This window comes from Dermacentor variabilis, chromosome 8, assembly GCF_050947875.1.
Source record: "Dermacentor variabilis isolate Ectoservices chromosome 8, ASM5094787v1, whole genome shotgun sequence".
NCBI lineage: Eukaryota > Metazoa > Arthropoda > Arachnida > Ixodida > Ixodidae > Dermacentor > Dermacentor variabilis.
In genome coordinates this window covers 96,507,437-96,528,656 of record NC_134575.1, presented here as the reverse complement: position 1 = coordinate 96,528,656, position 21,220 = coordinate 96,507,437, and the positions used below count along the sequence as shown (strand labels likewise).

The window sequence follows — 21,220 nt, the reverse complement described above, 5'->3', positions numbered from 1 at the left end:
GACCATGCTGACATGATGACCTTGAACATATAACTAGTGGCCCAAGTTATCAGACAACTGGGACCATTGGGTCAGAGTAGAAGGTGTGACAACAACAGTATGATGAGAGTCAGATCAGGAAGCTGAATGATGACGACTGAATGACCAAGACGGCATCACAGCGTTGCTGTGACAAGGAATGCATGACTGCTGTATGACGACAATGCAATGACCATGACAGCATAATGACCCCCAGCCCATTACCTAGTAGACCAGACTATTAGGCAAATTGGGCCATCGGATTGGCATAGAAGATGTCACAACCAGGAGCAGATACCTAGTGGCACAAGCAGGAAGACAACTTGGGCAAATGGCACAGCGTAAGAGGACAGACGAACAAACAGGCTCAAAACGGCTGAAGTAGGCAAGGAACGCTTTTAACATTAAAAAAAAATTACAGTCGAATCCCACTACAACGAACGCCACTTCAACGAAATTTTCAGCACCACAAATCATTCTCGGTGCCTCATCAGCGGTGTATAGGAGTCAATGCATAAATATTTTCACCATAAGAAGCACTTTTTCTAGTGCTGTTCTGCTTCAATGAAATTTGACAAAGCAACACCAGGCTTGAAAATTTAATTTGTTGCACAAGAAATACAATTTCAAGCATTTTGGTGCATTTTGGCACATAAAACTATGCCTACAAAGTTTCAATTGCGAGTTGAAATTGCACCACCAGAAAGTGATGCTGATGACCGAGCATGGGGGCCGCCACTGCTCGATGGCGACGGCGATGAGACTGGCCTTCCTTTGCCATTGGCTTGAAACTTCTCAGCTGCAGTGAATCCGAAGCCAAAGCTCAGACATCTAGTCAGTCAATGCTGCATCTCAGCAATGTCAGTGCGTAGAATGTGTGGTTCACTCAGGGAAGCCATTCTGTGTTTTAGTGTGCTTTTTGACATAGCACTGCCACAAAAAAGTGAAGGTTTTCATCCTTTGAGGATAAAGCTTGCATTCTGGCAGAAGTCACAAGTGGACAGAAGAAAGGTGACATTGCAGAAGAGTTTGGAATTTCCCCCAGTTTGCTTTCTCCCATTCTGAAGTCTAAAGAAGCAATAGAGGAAGCATTTGCATCAAGCACATCAGCTAAGCGAAAGAAGCTGACGCCGCTGGCGCATGAATAGCTCGACAAGGCTATGTACATGTGGTTTGTGGAGATGAGGGCTAAAAAGGTGCCCATCAGTGGAGACTCCGTACAGCAGAAGGCCCTAAATTATAGTTGCCTGCTGGGAATCGACAACATTAAGGCAAGCACCGGCTGGCTCAGCAGATTCAAGGCCTGCCATGACATTGTCAGCAAGGTGCTTTCTGGCGAGTCAGCATTGGCGGAGACAATGCTGACTCGCCAGAAAGGATGTCTCCGCCAATGCCAGCATTGGCGGAGACATCCACCCGGATGTCAACAAATGTGTCGTCATTGTTGAAGCACTATGCCATGTGTGACATCTACAACGCTGATGAGACAGGCCCTTTTTGGTAAGAAGCTGCCGTCGAAAACCCTCGAGATAAAGGCCACAGTGGCAAACACCGTAAAAAGCATGTGACCGTGCTGCTATGTGCTAATCTGGACAGATCTGACAAGTGCCCACCACTGCTTATCAGGAAAAGCACAAGGGCCCATTGCTTCAAAGGCAATAGGAGCCTTCCTGTAAAATATGTGGCCAACAGCCAAACTTGGATGACGCAGGCCATTTTCTTGGAATGGGTCATTGCATTTGGATGCGACAAGAGGAGGCAAGGCAGCGGGTGCGCTTGTTGATGGACATTTGCTCTGCTCATCATATTCTGGAGGCAGAGCTCACAAATGTAAAGCTCAAGTACTTTCTGCCCAAGTGCACTTCAATAATCCAGCCACTAGAGCAAGGCGTAATAAGTCTGAAATGTGCCTGCTGCCAGCGAGTGATGCCACGTGTCTCCTACTGGACGTGAAGATCGGTTGAGACACAAAGTCGGGCCTATACATGGCGCTGCAGGTCATGGCTGCTACATGACCTGTATCCGAACATCCAGTGATCGTCAACTGTTTCCCGCACGCGGGCTTCAAGTTCAAAGATCCAGACGGCGACTCCGCTGAAGATCCTGCCGACTGCAATGAAGCAGTGCATCCGCCAGCAGAGGTAATGGCGTCTCGGGTGGCCCTTCCAGATGCCTGAAATGTGCCATCTGGTATCCAGCTGGATGATTTTATTGACGCCGACACTGATGTGATTTCCCATGAGGAACTGAGTGATGACATTATGATAAGTGTTCACAACGAGGAGCAGTCTGATGAAGACAATATGCCGGGCCTGCAGCCTCCATCGGCCGCAGCTCGCTTGCTGGATGCGTTCGATGTCATGGGAAACTGCGTGGCTGCACATGGTGAGGACGTCACCATGCAACTACCCACTGAATGCGAAAATCGTGTCATGACACTCCTTGGAAGAAAAAGGATGCTTGAATTTTGGAAATAAGTTTCTGTGGTATGCCTGTCCAGGTTAGGTATATTTTTGTGAATTTCACAACGACAAAAATTTCGCTTCAATAAATTTTTTTCTTCCGCACCATCAACTTCGTTGTAGCGGGACTCAACTGTATTTGCCATATTGTAAGATGTGCCCAATTGAAATGCGCACCCACTTTCTGTGTTTGAAGCAGAAAAGTAACAATGACATTATAATTTCTAAACGAAGTAGAAATATGACGCGTAAGCAATCGTTTAGCTAGGAAAACGGCCAGGGGTCTAACATGGGTTGCACAATGGTGGTCGGTTTCCTAAAGTCAGCTTTGCTGCATAAATTAAAGTCACCTTCACGGCAATACAGCTATGTCATGCGGTAAAGCGTACAAATGCGCCGCATTTGTATGCGTGATGGTTCTGGTTTTGTGTATAATTCCACCGCTCAGGCAATTTCCGGCCCAATCTTCCATTAAAAGAAAAACGTCACATCATGTAAATACCATAATCGGACAGCGTGAGCTACAGCAGCTCTGCTTAGGCAATAGCTGCCACTAAAGTGGGTGCTGTTGGGTCACCATAACGCTTAGGCACGTGCACGCCGACTGGTCTAGTTAGACTTATCCAGCAAAGGATTATTTTAGGAGCGAAATAACGAAAGATTGGGCCCACAGAAGTGCATGGGCGTCGGCCAGGATCACCAGTCGGGATCAAATTAACTGAAAAAATCAAATTAACTGGAGTCGAATTAATGGAAGTCTACTGTATCAAATCATTTGTTTTATCAAAGTTCGACTCTTCTAGAAACCAAACTGTGCACATAAAGCATGTGATTCGGCCCACCCACCTTCAATTGCAGTGGTGAGGCACACTCGGTGGCGCTGACATCATGGAGCTCGACGACTGGTCCGTGACTGGCCGCTCGTGCGGTAAGTGATTGCAGCAACATGTTTCGGCGCTTAGCAAAGTCATCATCGCAGTGCCACGAATTTCCTGGTGAGAAAAATTTCCCACGCTGTTTACTGTTTCTTACACTGACATGTAGCCTCACCACCAATGCTGCATTTTCTTTTTTATTAGTGTATAGATAAAACCCATAAGTGGGTGACTGTTGGTTGCAAAACAGAAAACTGGACAACCCAGCAAGGTGGACATGTTGGTTGAGCATTGCAAGCGTGTAAGCACACCTAACAGGTGAGGACATAAGGTGCACTTTTCTAGCATGTAAGAAAAACAAAGTCAGCAGTTTCACCTGAATGAAAAAACACTGGCAGCAAGAGCAAGGTTTAGTATAGTGCTCAAGCTCTGTGGTTGCTGCAGTGGCACACACCACCTAACGTGACCCACACCACCAAAGGCACACACCAACCGCGACATTAAACTCGTTTCTAGGATGGCCCAGTTTAGTACAGCTTAACCTCAATATAAATATGCCACTAAAATCGGCACTTCATTGTAGTGCAATTCGACATTCTATGCAATTAAGAACAGTCATCAACAGATTTCTCTCATATGGAAGGGGCCATAAAATTTTCAAAATTATCAGCCAAGCAGAATGAACGAATTCCAAGGAGATAAAATAATTTTGTTGAATTTGAGAGTTGGCAACCAAAGATAAGGTTTTGTGCTGTTTCGACGATATCTTTACATAGGCAGTACGAAGTGAAGTACGCGACGCTATTTAGTCCTCTATGCCACAACGGCTGATAGCATAATGAAGAGTGCAGGCTGAGGGGAGCGAACACCTCGTCTGCCTCTCACTTCAACACATTTCTGCAACTCAAGATTATGTGACATGCAGCACTGAATGCGCATGAGCACAGCATACATGAAGCCACAGCAGTGTCAGCTTGCCCAATCGTTACACCCACTGCAGATTACCTCTAAAATGGGGCACGAGCCTCGTATCCATGCTGACAGCCATGCACCGCTATGGCCGGGCTTGACAAAGAGACGTGTGCCCACCCGCCTGTGCCCACCTGCCTTTGCCTTTGCGAGAGCCAAGCGGTGAAAAAAAAATGTGGCTTGTTTCTTCTATCTCCAAGGCGACGCCAGTTGGCAAAGATTGCCACTACGGTGACCTTCTTGTTGACTGTATGTGGAAACCACGGAGACAACATCACTCTTGTCCAAATACAAGCAAATCTTATCCCCTCCAACCGTAGCAAGAGGCAGGGCATTATTAGAGATACTTTCTTTAAAGCTGCTCTAAGCCTAATAAATTAAATTTTTTGTTGGCTGAACAAATTTTCCAGACTGCGATTTTTTGGACTGTATTTTGGTCCCCGTGGTGTCTGGAAAATTGGTCAGCGACTGTAATTCGTTATATATAAAAAATTTTACTAGGTACAGTAAAGCTTTGTTACTACGAACACCACATTAACGAACTTTTCAGATTAACCAACTTTTCAGTAATCTCCTGCTCACTTTTTATAGCTTCAATGTTAAAATATTTCAGTACTACAAACTTCAGAATACCGAACTTTTCAGAATAACGATTGTTATTCAGTTTCCCTGTAATGTTAACGATGCCTCAGTATTACGAACTAATATTGCGAAACCTGGGGATTCTTAGATTTCCATGTATTCTTCACAGCAGCCAGAACATTAAGCTAGCAGACAACAAGGTGCAGAGAGCGGACATCGTGGCGTTCGGGTTCAGAAAACCTAAGACAGGGCCCAAGATAAAAAGAATCAGGGCGAACGGCGGCGACAACGCATCCGGTTTTGGAAGCGCGTGCTCCGCCCAGAAAAGTGTCGCCTAGCAACGGAGGCACGTCTATTCCTTCATTCGCCCTTTTCTCAGCGCACACCTGTTTCTTTCATGCTTTTTCTGCGGCCATACTAGCAACACACACGGTGAAATGCAACCTTCATACTGGCGGGGATGCTGTATGGTCACACTTTGCACTTTCCAGATGGTGTCGGTTATGTGCACTGGCGCTTTGACATAGTTCAGGTGTCTGCCTCAAGCAAGACAGTTGCAGTGGTCACGGCAATAAATGTGAAAAACTAACAAAAAGCAAGAAACACTGCACTTTGGAGGCGAGGTGGAGCTACCTTTTTGTTGGTAGTTTTCTCTGCATTAGTGTCTGTTTTGCATGCATCCCCCTTATCATACGGTGCTTCGGTAGTGCATGGCGGCAGAATCTATGCATACGGTAATAGCAACACCTGGTGCCGAGAGCCAACAGCATGGGTAGATCATATGGTGACAACTTATGAACTGATGGGTTGATGGACGGAGTGGTTAACTTTAGGGCTCTTACTATAACTTTCTTTCGGAATAAACAATTTACCTTGGTCTCCTTAAGTTACTCATGTCGAGATTTCACTGTATTGAAGTTTGCTATATCGAGATTTAACTGCATTACATTTTCTCCAGACTTGGCCTATTTTACTATTACACTGTTTCTGGGATTGGCCCAACACTGCGGAAGCTATGCGAGTAGTACAGTCATAGAAGTTTCCCTCGGAGCATTCTGCAGTGTAGTTATTTTCAATTTGCAACACCTTCAATGGAAGAACTCTGTCATATACAGTGAAACCTCGTTAAACCGTAGCTGGCCCAAGCTCAGAAAAAGTAGGTACTAAAAGGTAGTACTGCTTATGAAAGGGGAAAAAACACGCAGTATTATTTTTGTTGCGCATTATTTTCGTTTGATGCCGCCGCGGCCTAGCAGCGACAACAGCGGCCTCAAACTTGCTGAAGCTGTGAGCCAGCTTTTCAGCCAGCCCTGTCTTCTCGGCAAACACTCGCATGGCATTGGCGTTGCATATTCTCCGTGCACAGGCGCGGCAGCGCTGCAGAAGTCACGGGGCACCTTTTCATTGCGGGGTGCTGTTCTCATCACGACGATTGCATTCATGAGGCTGACGTAATGCGCAGCTTCTGCCACTGTTGGGCCTGAATCGCCCATGCTGTCGCTTTCCGTGTCATCACTGTCGCTAAGCGACACTTTGGCAACAACAGAGGCAACGATGGCGAAAAGTCAAACCTCGTAGCAGACATCTCTTCGCGGTCACAGCAGAGCTGCCGAGCAACTTCGTCGCATTCCAAATGCCACACACCGTAGTCAACAGTAGACCCATGTCGCATGCCAGTGCCGACTTTTCGTGTCACGTTCAACAGCACGAACGATGTCTCATTTTTCTTCTATGCTGAGCACCCGGCATCTTTTTATCCGAGTTTCGGCATGATGCGAGTTTTCGCATGCATGACGCCACCACACTCTCTGGCACGGTGCCAAAATGATGTTGATGAGGCTTCACATGCAAACACACAGGGCACTTGGAGGCCATCATACAGATCTCTGAGGCTTGTTGTTCTGCCGGGCCGCCCGATGGAGACGACGCACCGCCACGTTTGCACAACGAAAAGTGGAAACACTACGTGTTTATGCGGATACATAACACATTATGTTCAATGGCCGCTGAATCGGTGATTTGCCTACTGTTTAAGCAGGTACGGTTTAACGAGGTTTTACTATATATATATATGCAACTAAAAGTTGTGGCTAAAAGGTTATGTCAAACTAGACATTATTTGTTCCCAGATTTGCTTCTGGTATGCAGCATACTGGGCCTGTTCGATTGGTTCTCCCGGCATGGCCCAGACTGCATGAGATGCTGCTTTCAGCCAATGAGCATTAGCACACACAGCTTCTCAGACAGTCCTGGACCATCCAGGACGAGGAATAGAAGAGGCCCAACTATGTTTTGGTCGCAAGTGCAAGCAGCACTTGAGAACTCTGGTTGCAGAAACGTTCCAATCCTGGATGTTCATATCTGCGACACCTTTCGTGTAACGATTATACATCCAATTTTGTAACATGAAAGTATGAGACTTAACATTACACATTATTGCCCGGCGCATACCTACATCTTTCTGTCACATGTGATCCACTATTTTTGTTTGCAAACACAAGCCGTGAGAGGAGCCTCTGTAGCATCGCAACACAGCCCACTATGTATGAAAGACTGCAGTGTAGGCCACACCAAGGCGACGGCAGTGAGGCGGTGTAAGATTCCACTTGACTCACCAGATAGGTAGAAGTGCTCCAGCGCCGTGTTGTTGGAAAAGGCGTGCGGCGGTAGGGTGCTGAGAAGGTTCTGGTTGAGCCACACCGTCTTCAGTTTCTTCAGAAGCTCCAACCCTGGCACCGAATGCAACTGCATCGAACACAGAGGGAAATTGCCAGTTGTTAAGAACGAGCTCGGGCACCAATGAGCAAGAGAGAAAGACCTGAAAAGAATGCTCAAATGACACTTCTGACTTCTCATTTCTTGCAATAAATCTAGTAAGGAATGCTGGAAAGCCTCAAAGCACCTTAAATAATTTACTATTAGCTTTCCTAGAGACAGCATTGTTTTCATCTCACAGAAGGTAATTGTGTCATTCCACACAGAAAGTGGTCACATGGGATTAAGGCATCGCAATGTTCGAGCACTTACGTGGCCTGATGCAGCAGCATTACCTACAACCAAGCAAGCTGGAGCGAGTGCTGAAAGTTTGCAGTGTCCTGCTCTCACGTGACTACCTTCTGTGTCATGACGTAACAACATGATACGCCTCCCAGGAAATTAAACCAAAACTGGTTCGTAGGCCATCGCTGAGTTGCTGTGGAAGGCCATATGCCACCATACCACCGACACAGGGGTTGAGTTAGAAGAAAAGAGAGAGAGAGAACCGAAAGTTTGAGGTAATTCCATATGTCCATAAGGTTTCGCATGGGATGAAGAGGGTGGCTGCAAAGTTGAGTGTTTATGTCCTTTTTTCAGTGCCCTGCAAGTTGTCATGTTTCTGCACCCTTTCTAAAGTAGATAAACCCAAGAGTGATAGATGTAGCATAAAACACAGACGCACGTATGTACCATGTAGAATAGAGCTGGTGTACGTGTTTCCACTGACCTGTGGAATGTTCTATGTGAGGCAAACTGGAAGATGTATTAACATTCATTAAAAGGAACCCTCTAACTGATTAAAAGATGGCAGCGGAAAGCACTTGCCAGTTCATTGTAGGTCATGTGCGAAGAAGTGCAAGACGATGTTTGATAAAACGAAGGTGTCAGGGCAAACAAAGGGCCAAAGGGCACGTGAGATCTTGGAAGCTTCCCTGATAGCAAGACATGGCCCAAATAGGTGCGCCAGCAAACTGTCAGTACCTTTTCAAGGAAGAGCTTGATTTTTTGGTGTAGGTAGGGGCTTGGCGAGGGAGTGTTCCAGGGTCACGCAGTTATGATCTGGCTCGGGCATGTGCATAGTTCGAAGAGGCAGCTTGTGTGATTTGAATAAACCAGTTGTTAGTCTGCGTTCGTCCTGTCTTCTTCTACCTCGGTGTCTCATCCCTAGTGCAGTTTAAGTTCACGAAATAATGTCTTGCGAACTAGCCTCCCATCTCCTCGAGTTGAAATTTATGCTCATGTGTCCTTTCCTGGACCCATGATCTTTTGTTTTTATCTTCTGGTGCGGTCGAGAGAACTGCACTGCACTTTCAGCAACTGCGGCGCCGGTGTTGTATCCATTGCAACCCGGGAGGTGTTGGATGCCTGCACTTGCAGGCGGCTTGTTCGTGTTTCAGGCCTCAACTGGTGAGTAGAGGCCTTATGGCTAGACTGCCCAGGAGTCACCAAGCTCTTTTGCCGGGTGGGTGGAGTAGCTTTATCTACTGCCACCGTGGGGGTAGAGGACACAACCAAAGGCTCACTGTGAATGGCCAGCGGAAGTGGTGAAGGTCAATGCAGCACTGCCCCCTGACGCATCGCATCCGCATAAGCTGTGCAGTAAAAAATTGTGCATCTTCTGGCTTCTTCAAAGGAAACATTTTCTTTTATTTTCAAGGTAATTATTTATTTCTCTTTTTTACATGTTTCACAGCATCAGGAATATGCCAGGTGGTTGCCTTTGCAGTTCACATAGTGGGGTTTTCAAGAACAGTTATCGGAGGGGTGATCTTTGTCACAACATTTTGTGCAGATGAGTTGACTTCGACAGCTTTACAAGCCGTGGCCGTACTTCTGGCAATTGAAACACTGATGAGAGTTAGGAATGTAGAGTCTGACACTCATTTTAGTATGACCTGTCTGAAGGGTCTCTGGTAGAACACTAGAGGCAAGGGCAATGATCAGATGTTTTGTTGCAATTTCGTTGTTCTCTTGCCTGATTGGCATTTGAATGGCATTTTGGTCTTGCCAGCCTTCCCATAGTTCAGCGTTCGTTAGTTGTAACAAGTCTGCATCTGAGATCACGCCTCTGTGTTCAGGGAGCAATGCGAGGTCACTGTTATTGGGATGTCAGCACAGGCTGTGAGTTCTGCAAGCTCGTCATGTTGCATCTTGTCACGAACCTCAAGGAGGAGGTCACTGCTTGCCACTTTGCCTGGTCCCTTAGGAATTTCGATACAAGGCGACATAACTCTTACTGGTTTTGAGGTTTATTGATGCGGATAAGGTGGTATCATAGGAAATATTCTTTATGTTGAACAAAAAAGTTCCAGGAGCCTTCAGTGCGTACATTGTTTGCGACAGTACGATTACATATCAAAGGGAAAGATTCTCTATGCATGCTACATGTAGTTACTTTCACAGCGATGGCATCCACCCACCACGGACAACAAGGGGCACTACGAGCTTGACCGAGCAATGAATTGCACCCACCAGCAATACATTTCTGCTATAATCCAATGCTCCGAACACTCAAGGTTGGATATATACCCCACCAGGTTAAACCAAGCCGCCTGGGAGAGAGAAAAAAAATGGGAAGAAAGGAGATCACAGGACAGAAATGGTAAGTGATGGGAAAGCAATACGTTAAGGAGAGGGACAGAAAAAGGCTACTACCGATTTCCCCCAGGAGGGTCAGTCTGGGGGTGCAGTCTACGCAAAGCCGAGGCCAAAGGGGTGTGTTGTCTACGCCAAGGGCCTTAGAGGTCCGCACACCCGGCATCAGCTCAACCCTCAGCATCCCCTTTTCCCGAACATGGCTACGCCACGCATGGCTAAGCGCGGGAGGGTCCAACCCCCGTGTGCTTGTATCCGTGGTGTGGATGCCTTACTGATGCAGGCGCCCCTGTAGGACAATGAGGTTTTTAAAGAAACCTCTTTAAACTAGCATATTCAAATAAAAGACCAAAGGGTGTGTGCATTTTTCTTTATGTAGAATATTTGTAAGCCTTGGGTAGCATGGTGCTTGTCTGCATAGAAATGGTAAAGCAGGCAAGTTGGACGTGAACCAATGTGAGCAGCACATAATGGACAAGGACTATTAAAGAACAGCCCTTGCCCTGTGATCTCTGTTAGATGTCATTGCCTTTTTGCGTGCTACTTACAATGGCAAATCAGTTCTGTGGAATCTTGTGGGGTGGAGGAAGGTTCATGAAAAGGAAAGTTAATCAGCTGGCCTCCTGGTTAGTTGAGATGGTAGAGCAACCACTCTGGAAAGCCATTGGTTATGGGTTCAATGCCGGGACCAGGACAAACCTTTCTTCAACTGCGAAGCTTTATTTCTGTGAAACCTATATGGCTTTTCTTTGCAGCTTAGTACTGCAAGTCCAGGTGGATGTTAAACTTTCTTTCATGTACTTACAGTGGTTTGTCCAAACACCTGGAGAAGCAAGCTAGAGGACTTTAACCTCAGACTGACCTGTCTGCTTTTCCTCAAATAAATCTCCTCTATCTCTCTCTCTTGTTTGTTGGCACCTTCTTATAAAGATGAAAGCACTGAACTTTCTTCTGCGGTATCAAAGTAAAGTATAGACAGCAAGGCGTTGCTTCGAGCGAGTTGGTTCCACATTATTATGACCAGCAGCTAAGGGGGTACAAAACACACAAAGAGACGAACACAGGAGTGAGACAGGACAAACAGAAGGAAACGGACAAAGCATTTAGTCCGTTTGCCTTGTCTCACATCTGTCCTAATCTTCTTGCGTGTTTCGTATCCCATTAAGTGGTGGCTGTAGTAATAAAGTACCAGCAGTTCCATCTGCATAAAGGCACAGGAATACACTCAGGGCGGGGCCTCCTGACCTGGTTCCTCGAGAGGTCCAGCGAGCGCAGCGCCGTCAGATGTTCGCCAAAGAGCGCCGCGGCTTCATCGTCCGAAGCGGCCACACGTTCTAGCTTGTTGTTCGACACATTCAGATGCAGCAAGGGCGACGCCACGCTAAACCAGGACACGCTGAGCTTCAGAAAATGGTTGTGCGACAAGTCCACCGTGTCCAGCGCCTTCAGGTCGTGGGTCAAGTCAGCCGGCAGTGTAGTCAGCAAGTTGTGCGAGAGGTTCAGCAGCTTCAGATTGGCGAGGGGTGTAAACCACGCCTGTGGGAAAAGCAAGCGCACAGGGCAACAACGTCATCGTCTTCACTACAAGACAAGATCACTGCATGTGGATCTGAATCTCTAGCCATGGGTGCTATGTGGGATATCTTAAAATATTTTTTTAAATTTTTAACGTAGTTTTAACTTGTCCATGTGGCACTTTGTCCAACAACACTTGAAAAGCCGACCTGGTGTTACATCGGTGTTCTCATTAAAGCAATGTAAAACAAAAGGCACTGCATGTTGTTGATTGCATAACTGCCGACACTTCCCACCAGGATACATAGTTACAGCAATAATAGGTCTATGGCCTCTCTGGTTAAACTTTGCTCCACAAGATGCCACCAGCAACACGGCTGCTCAGATTTACACCCTCAGTAACCCAGCATTATATGTGAACGGTGATTATGCATACAGACAAGCTATAACTACTAAAACGTATGACCTGCATGTGCAAAACCATTGACGACAGCCTAGATAACAAGGTGCAGAGCTTGAACCAAACCAGATGACAAAATGAACCAATATATATAAGTCGTAAATTGCCCAAAACAGGTACACAAAAGTACAGGAACAGCATACAAGATATGTGCTCTTGTCTACGCTGAGAAATGTATTAGAAAATAAAAATTTGTATAAGTGGACAGGTCATGCAGTGCATGACAGCGCATTTTCAGAACTGAATAAAGTAAAGTTTTTGCCCATTTCATATGTTTGTGGGATACCCATAACGCACAATATTCACCACAAAAAATTATGAGCTAAGGACTGCGCAACGAGCAATGGAACAGATAATGATAACAGGCATAACATTAAGCGATCAGTAGACAGCAGTAAAGATCAGATACTCTAGTTGAGATTTACGGGAAGAAGTGGAAACCCGCAGGTCATGTAATGGATACAGATGACAACCAATGGCCTATAAGAGAAACAGAATAGATGCCAAGGGAAGGATGGTGCAGCAAAGGATAGCAACAAAGGACCAGATAGCGTGGTGGGGTTAGGAAATTTGCTGACTTAGGATGGAGTCACCTAATGTGAGCCAAGAGCAAGTGAAAATGCCTGCCAGAGAACCTGTGGTTGTGGAAGTAAGTCTATATAAGCTGCTAGCAATTATTACAAAACCCTGTTTGTAACCAACTTATTGACACTTGCTTTATTTTTTTTTTTTCAAAGTAATATATTGAAACCTGCTTAGGCACTCTTTAGGATGGTGCAGAGTAAACTTGTGGTCTTGTGCTTCACACACACACACACTTTTCTTAGCCCTCATCAATGAAGAAAATGCCCAGGCAAAACTTGATAGATATATCATGACACTGGTTTCCTAGCGACAGAAATGTGCTTTCTCAAGAACTAAAAGATAAGCAGTGTCCACAGTATCTACAGAATGTGCACATGGAATTTCTTGCGTTAATCTGTGCCCAACTGGCCCACAGTCATGCTGTCATGAACATGCTGCTAAGCTAGCTGGCGCATTACTAATCAAATGCAGCACACAAATAAAGAGAATAATCAAACAAGGCAGCAAGTACAAGAGAAGTATGAAGAGGCAAGAACTGAAGCTAAGAATTACCAAGAGGCCCCTGCAAAGGGTGGCCATGCTTAGGACAGCTCCATGACTGGTGTTCAGGAATGGTGCATGAAAGTGCATCCCAGCAGCTGCACTTCAAATGACAAATGAGCAGCATGGAGCATGTTGGCTCAGTTGCTCCTTTGATAGTTCCACGTATTCAATGCATGCTCAAGGAACTTGCAGTGTACAGGCAGATATGTGTGGAAGCTGACTATCTTGGGTATTAAATAAAATCCTTAATATGCTTCAGTACAGGATTAGAAAGCAAACAGGCGTAGTCAATAATCTTAGTTCGCATTAAGAGCAAGAAATGAAATTGGGCTGGCCAAGTAATGCATAGGGCAGATAAGGCATTGTCTATTAGAGTTAAAGAATTGGTGCCAAGAGAGAGGAAGTGCCATGAAAGATAGCAGAGAACTAGGTGGTGCAACGAATGTAGGCACTTCGCAGGCACAAGATGGTGTCCGCTAGTACACGTAATCGGAGATCCCTGGGAGAGGCCCTTGTCTTGCTGTGGACAGAAATAGGTTGACAATCACTGATCTACATTAACAGACACAGCTTGGTCAAGTCCTTGTTGTACATTGCAGCTCATGCAAAGAATGTTTCAAGTTTTAAAATTAAAGGAAGAGGAGGGAAACACATTGGTCATACCTCAGTTATCACTGCAAAATGTGGCACATATTCTAGAACAGAAACCTGAGCGAGTTGGTGGGAATTCACAGTGTGAAAAGGCCAGGTGTGCAAAACGCAACGCCAAGAGGCACAAAGTGTCATTATGTGCCTCAACAAAGTTATAACATCATCTCATCATGCGTGTTGGCATTTCAATCACATTAACAAGGACGTTGAATGGGATGTGTCCTGAGTAATTTAAGCAAGTTACATAAATAAATGCTCTACATAATCATACCCACATTGCGTGGAAATTACGTAATATTTTCACATTTTCAAATGTCACACAAATTATGGCTTTTTCAGAAATTAAACCATGTACAGTGAAATCTCGATATAATGAACTTCAGGGGACCGTGGTAAATTGTTCGTTATTTTGAGAGACCGTTATAGTGAAAGCACCAAAATAAACCATTCTGCCCATCAACCCAGCAGTTCATAAGTTGTCACCATATGAGTTATCCACGAAAACGTGGCTGTTGGCTCTCGGCATGCGCTGTCGCTATTATGCATAGATTCCATTGCCATACACCACCGAATTATCATACAATAACAGTGATGTGCGCAAAGCAGACGCTGACGCTGAGAAAACTATCGACAAAAAGGTAGCTCCATGTCACCTACAAAGCACAATGTTTCTTGTTTTTTGTTTGTTGTTCACATTTCTTACCGTGGACACCGTAACTGTCTCGCCCGAGGTGGACACCTGAATTATGTCAAAGCGCAAGTGCACGTAATCGACGCTGTTGTCTGTGAAGTGCGACTGTGTGGCATCCCCGCGAGTACGGAAGTTTCATTTAACTGCACACGTAGCTACGGCCACAAAAGAGGCACGAAAGAAAGAGGCGTGCGCAGAAGGGTAAAAGAAGGAAGAGACGTGCCTCCGTTGCTAGGCGCTACTTTTCTGGTTGGAGCATGCACTCCCAAAATGTGATGCGCCATCGCCTCCGCTTGACCGCATTCTTTTTTCTCGGGCGCCATCTCAGGTTTTCCAAACCCATGTGCCGCAACATCCGCTCTCTGCGCATTGCTGTCTGCCAGCCTACTGTTTCGGCTGCTGTGAAGGATACTCAGAAATCTAAGCATCCCCAAATTTCAAAATATTAGTTCGTAATACTGACGCATTGTTAACATTGTTATTATCACAGGGAAATGGAATAAATATCGTTATTCTTAAAAGCTCGGTATATTGAAGTTCGTAGTACTGAAATATTTTTACACTGAAACTACAAGTCAGCAGATGATTTTTAAAAAGTTCGTTAATGTAGTGTTCGTAGTAACGAGGTTTCACTGCAATTCAGAATATTCTAAATTTCTACCCTGAATTACCTTGGCAACGGGAACCTTTAGGGAGACAGTTTATAAAGGTCATGAACATTCTACGTCATTAACCGTATAAATAATGCTAAATAGTAGTTCTGATGTTAACCTTACTGCTGCTTTTTCTTTTTCTTGTTCAGGTGTATTTTTGCTGTTGTTTCATGTCTCTCTGCTTTGTGTTTTTTTTTTTTCATCTGATGTATTCTGTACAATTATAGACCTTTTCATCAGGCAAGGGGGAAAGGTTGTGCCGCGGATCTTTCCTTCTCTCTGGCTGCTGCGAGCTGGCGCAGCGCTACTTGAATGTGTTGCTGCCGTGGCATGCTGTGGGATGATTCAAAGATGTTTTAGCTCATTCTCCAGGAAATGTATGTGATGTCAATTCATACAAGGTCTCCAGGGAACCACTGTGTAGTCTTAGGATGCAGCAGTAAGTGCAATTTGCGGAAATTTTTCTCAGCTGTGCAAGCAGGCGACATGCCTCATCATCCACAATTTGCGTACATACATGTTGTGAACTATTTTGGCCGTATTGGTTTTCACTCGACGAAGAGCATAGCATTTGTGAATTGCCAATGTGGATCAGAAAATCTTGTCACTATCTGATCGCTTGGTGTGAGAATGGAAACATGAGTTCGTGTGTACAGCCAATCCAAAGCAACCCCAAAACATCTAAGTGCCAATCATTATAGAATGTTTGCATCAGCCGCTTATATTGTTCTCACGCATTTCAAATCTACTATGCTATGTCTACATTAGCCACCTGTACAAGGCCAATGGCTGGCTCAACACCACGATCAATGTGGTTGGTAAACCAGGGTGATACATGCAAGCTTTGTGCTTCGGCATTGCCTCATTGCCCTGCAAAGCAGTAATGTCCAAAGGGGATCATGTAAAAAGAATGTGACGGCTATTTGTGAGGAAACAACTTCCGTAAAACAAGCGAGTGTGGGCCAAAAAATACAGAAAACAAAAATCTGTACTCATCCTCTTACGACTTGTAAAATTTCAATTACCTATATAGTGGTCAATTGACCAATTTGGTCACCATCTATTGGGGAAAATAAAAAAACGCACTAGCTGAAGTCGCAACAAGACCATGCATCGTCATGTTGCATGCTCAGCCCATCCAGCTACAGAACAAACGAGATCTACAACACAGCAACTACAACTGTTTCAGGCGCTCATGCAGTCTGTAGCTGGCCGCTCAACCACTCAACAAGCGTGATTCACACTGTACGGTATGCTGTTATTACTAACCAAAACTGTTTTACTCGGGGGCAGAAGCTGTGTCCAACAAAAAAGATAGTAGCACAATGTATCTACAGATAGCTTGTCAAACCAACAAGGGAACTTATCACAGAGCAATACAGTACCCACTCTATTACAATCATCCCCTATGTTTTTTAACTGCTCACTGGTGCTAAATCACCGCATCGAATTACAGGGAGAATGTTGCAGCAAGGGCACATTTGTGAACAAGCTTTTTAGAAGTACACAACTGATCTCCAAGGCTGATTGTAGGGTCAAACACATGGGCACACATCTAGTTGGGTGCTCCATCCGCCTCACTGGCAGGAGAAATTCCGGTGACAACAAATAAAATCACTTCAGTATGTCTCACAGGACCGTTTCTAATGTAGAAGATGCTTCATCATACGAAATAAGACTTTGCGAGCCCAAAAACAACCTAGTTACCCAAGTTGGTATCAAAGAGGCTCATTGAAGAGCGGTACACACCTGCTAGCACATATCCATTGACTCAAGATGGCATCAAAGAGGTTCATTGAAGACGAGCACTAACTGAGTGGCACATTCTCAGCACTCCAAGTTGGCATCAAAGAGTTTTTTTAATAGCAGTATGTAACCAGTCCCGCGTCTACAATGACCCATGTCGGCGTGAAAGAGGTTCATTGGAGAGAGGCATGCATGTACACTTTGCCCCATATGCAGTGACCCAAGCTGAGTCAATGTTTTGTTTCGAACCCTGTTACTTCAGCACAGCAGTGTGATATGCTACCCATTCGACCATTGACTACCCAGTGACCCAGGTAGGTGGGAAAACGGTTCGATGGAAACCTACATAGATGCAAACATACATAGATAGACTGATAAGTACATAGCCCCCGGAAAGTGCGTGAAGTACCCTAAGAATGCTAATGCATTAAAAGGTCGATACATTCGTCAGGTTGTGTACAGCTATGAAATGTTTTGTATAGTTTTGTTACAAGTGGGAAGGCTTTACTCAGGCATCCATACATACATACCTTTTGACTGACCTTAAAAGGTATGTGATGTACTATGAATCAGAATTCAATAAACAGAAAAAATTTAGGTCCCATGAAGATTCTCACCTTGTCAACAGCCTGCAATTGGTTGAATGCCAAATTTAGCACGGTGAGGTTGCTGGCACCCTCCAGGTTCAGGTCCTTGAAGCGGCACTCGTGCACCGACAGGGACTCCAGCTTGGACACAAACCTGACTGAGCCCACCGTGAGCACGGTCATGCTGATATTTCGCAGTGTCAGGCCGTGGGGCGCCATCTCCGGTGCTCGGACAAAGCACACGTGCAGCTGCGTGAGGTCCCCATCCCCCGTGCAAGTCCAGAGGTGTTCGCCGTCGGCTGTCATCTGGCCAAAGCAGCCACATGGGTACGCTTTGTCGAGCTCGTCTGCTGTGCCGAAGGCGCTGGCAAGTGCACATGACGACAGGAGGAGGAGAAAGAGCTGCAACTGCTCTGCAGCCAGTGACCGGACAGCCATGCTTCACAAGCTGGAATGGCAGTGAAGGCGCAACGTGACAGCCTTTAATTTTTTTCTTTTTTTAATATTTGGTGTTTTACGTGCCAAAACCACTTTCTGATTATGAGGCACGCCGTAGTGGAGGACTCCGGAAATTTTGACCACCTGGGGTTCTTTAACGTGCACCTAAATCTAAGCACAGGGGTGTTTTCGCATTTCGCCCCCATCGAAATGCGGCCGCCGTGGCCGGGATTCGATCCCGCGACCTCGTGCTCAGCAGCCCAACACCATAGCCACTGAGCAACCACGGCGCATAACGTGACAGCCTGTCGTAGCCTGGACATCAGAGGTGTTACCTGCAATTCAGTTCAGTTCCTCTTTTCTAGAAAACTTCAATTTACTTCAGTTTCCTTTGTAAGGAAAGTTTGAGTGAATTCAGCATCTTTTTGCAAAAAACCTTAACCAAATTTAATGTCTGAAGTGCCGACATTGGCACAGCAATGGTGCCAGAACATGAGGTGGCACTCATTGGCAAAGGAACCGTGGCATTTTCTACAGGCTGAGATCATTTGAGACCACAAAAGAATTTTTTTTAAGAAATTAGTTCCGAGCCTGCACTGGGGAGTATTTTACTGATTTTCAAGCACTGCTACAGAGGCTATCCACTTCGATGCAGCAAGGTGAGGTCAAGTAAATTTGCGCACCTGGCAGGGGTATAAGATGTAAATGGTGCCTTGAGTGCAAATCTGCCCTATTCTCGTCTTTTCTTTAGCCAGATATGGTGGTTCAAAAGACAGGAACATACAAGAACATTAAAATCGTGCAGATTCAATGCACATCTTGGAATCCATGTCAGGTGAAGCTTTTGTGAAGTGATTAATCAAATGCTATAAATTTATCCATTTCATTCCTGCGTCTGTGGCGCAAAGGAAACTGGCGCGGGCACGTGCTCTCGTGCACCCATGCTACGCAATGTGACGCACGTGCCAATCATCCAAAAGAGCTAGTTGGGGTTTGCACGATGGAAATATACGTGCGATTGTGGCCTAATACTACGAGCATCCGACTGCTGCGCTGGGAGACTGAGGTTCGATCCCACCATCAGTCATGTAATTCTTTTTTGTTTTTTTATGTGTGAGCTATACAGCTAGACAGCAGCAGCACGTAGCAGCCACAGTCAGGAAAGCCCGGGAGGGTTTGCAAAATAAAGCTTCGCTTTCAAATCTCTCTGTGCAGAGATACTGCGAGGTTAATCAAACTGCAGCACTTGCAGTGACCAAATAAGTTTGAACAACAATTTTGCAGTGCCCACCACTGTTTCATTTTCGATTAAATTTCACAGCAGCTTCACACTGCTAGGCAGAACATCTAGCATCTTCATGCACCTGGTTCATCCAAAAAGAATGAAAAACCCCCGTCATACGTGCGCTTCACAACAAGATAAACATGCTAGTGCAGAGTTGCGGATCAGTTTCACCGAACTAAATGGTGCAACCTTGCCCCGAAATTAGAGCGTAAAAAAATAAGGCAGTTAATGTATACTCTAGAGAGGTTATCCGAATGAGAACCCGAGTCTTCTATGCTATGCAACATGACTGCCATACCCTTCTCTACTGTATAACCCAACAAAGCCCCAACACAGACTTCCACATCAAGGAAAATTATAGTACAACTTGGTCACCTTTGTTTCTGGAAATAGAAAGTACATTCGTGCTTCAAAAAAAGGGGGTGGGGCAATGAAATCTTATTTGAGCAAGCAATTATTATTTGGCTTTCTGAACTATTCACAAGCAGGAACACGCACCAGCGCATTACAACCCGCTATTACACAGGCCTCGCGTTAACCTTCTCGCGCTTAAATGGGAAATATGAGGCATTAAACTCAGCGTAGTCCAAATGATTTGTTGGCCTGCTTGGGGTTCTATGCGTATGGTTAGCTTGGGCCTGCTTGGGTTCTATGCGTATGGTTAGCGCACATCCCCAGCCTCGTGCCAGTGGCATAAAATTTATCCCTCAGGACCGAACGAAACCGCGGAATGTTATGCGACCGATAGCATTTCAAATAAAACTAGCTTCGCGCCGGTGTCGTCTATTTTACTTGAGACGAGGCCTCGTAATCTCTCGATTTTGAACGTTGCAGTGCGATTATCTTCTTTAAAGGGGGAGGCAAACGAACTGACAGTGACGTTCGAGCTTGGACAGCGCGGACAACTTGGAACTGCGTATCACATAGCGCAACAGGACGCGTCGAATGCAGCAACAGGTTCAAAAGTGCGTTCTCTAAACGCCGGGAAAACGTCTTTCGCCTAGCGTGCCGTCAGTGTGCCAGCGTGTCGCAGGTTTCGTCCATACTTCACTAACGGGCATCGCCCGCATGAAAACGACGCCATCGGAATGCGCTTAGCGACGCAGCAGTCCTTGAAACACCTGTTGCACGACATATCGCCAAGGTTTCACCGCCTCGCGCCTGTAAGATCGGCAATGCCGCTCGCGATAGACGCGAACAATAAAGAGAACCGCCGCAGTTTCAGTTCCTACCTGGGATAATCCTTCGGGGATCTTTCGTAGCAGCGACGAATCCCGATAAGGCGGTCCATCGGCTGTACGTAAACAAAGTTGTTGACCTTACCCGACCTCCGTTTTTTACGACTATAATTGGCCCGACAGTCTAAATTAAAAGCTTCAAGGTGCACTCTGTTGGTCAACCTCTACGCGACAATTCCACTGTGAAAGGAAGAGACGGAAAGAAAGCATCCTGAACGCCTGAAAAGAAGTCTACCACCGAGACCGATAGCGAAACAGCAACAGTAGAGCGGGCGCGGCCATGTTGGAGAATTGCTGCCGATGCCGATTGGATGTCTGAAAAAGGCTCGGAACCATCGGTTTCGTTTCGAGCGCGAAGTGTAGCAAGATATCGGTAGTCACGCATTTTGAAAACGAAACGATGATCTTCTATGTACTGCACATAATACGCGGCTGTAGAGAGTCTACATCTAAGCATGCGCTTGAAATGGGAAACAGGAGGAATAAATTTTATTTATAGAAATGAGCCGATAGTGGAATCGTTCGAAGTGGGCGGCGTCCCTAATCCAGGACGCCGTGGGCCTGAGCCAA

The 21,220-nt window shown here is 45.7% G+C and overlaps 1 protein-coding gene across 4 annotated transcripts in view; it reads right to left on the bottom strand.

The window, feature by feature from the left end:
• LOC142590427 (protein halfway-like) overlaps positions 1-20,931 on the bottom strand; it is a 39,965-nt gene extending 19,034 nt beyond the window's left edge. The window contains exons 1-6 of one of the 4 annotated variants that reach the window (XM_075702524.1): positions 20,645-20,931; positions 18,433-18,462; positions 17,720-18,169; positions 11,504-11,794; positions 7,522-7,651; positions 3,327-3,472 (exon numbers count right to left, since the gene is read on the bottom strand). In XM_075702524.1, the coding sequence (XP_075558639.1) occupies positions 3,327-3,472; positions 7,522-7,651; positions 11,504-11,794; positions 17,720-18,127 (975 nt within the window). In that variant the 5' untranslated portion in view covers positions 18,128-18,169; positions 18,433-18,462; positions 20,645-20,931. Of the gene's footprint in view, positions 1-3,326; positions 3,473-7,521; positions 7,652-11,503; positions 11,795-17,719; positions 18,170-18,432; positions 18,463-19,787; positions 19,847-20,644 lie in introns of those variants that run through there. The other 3 variants (XM_075702526.1, XM_075702525.1, XM_075702527.1) reach the window with 3 other exon arrangements.
• Positions 20,932-21,220: the final 289 nt, after the last annotated feature.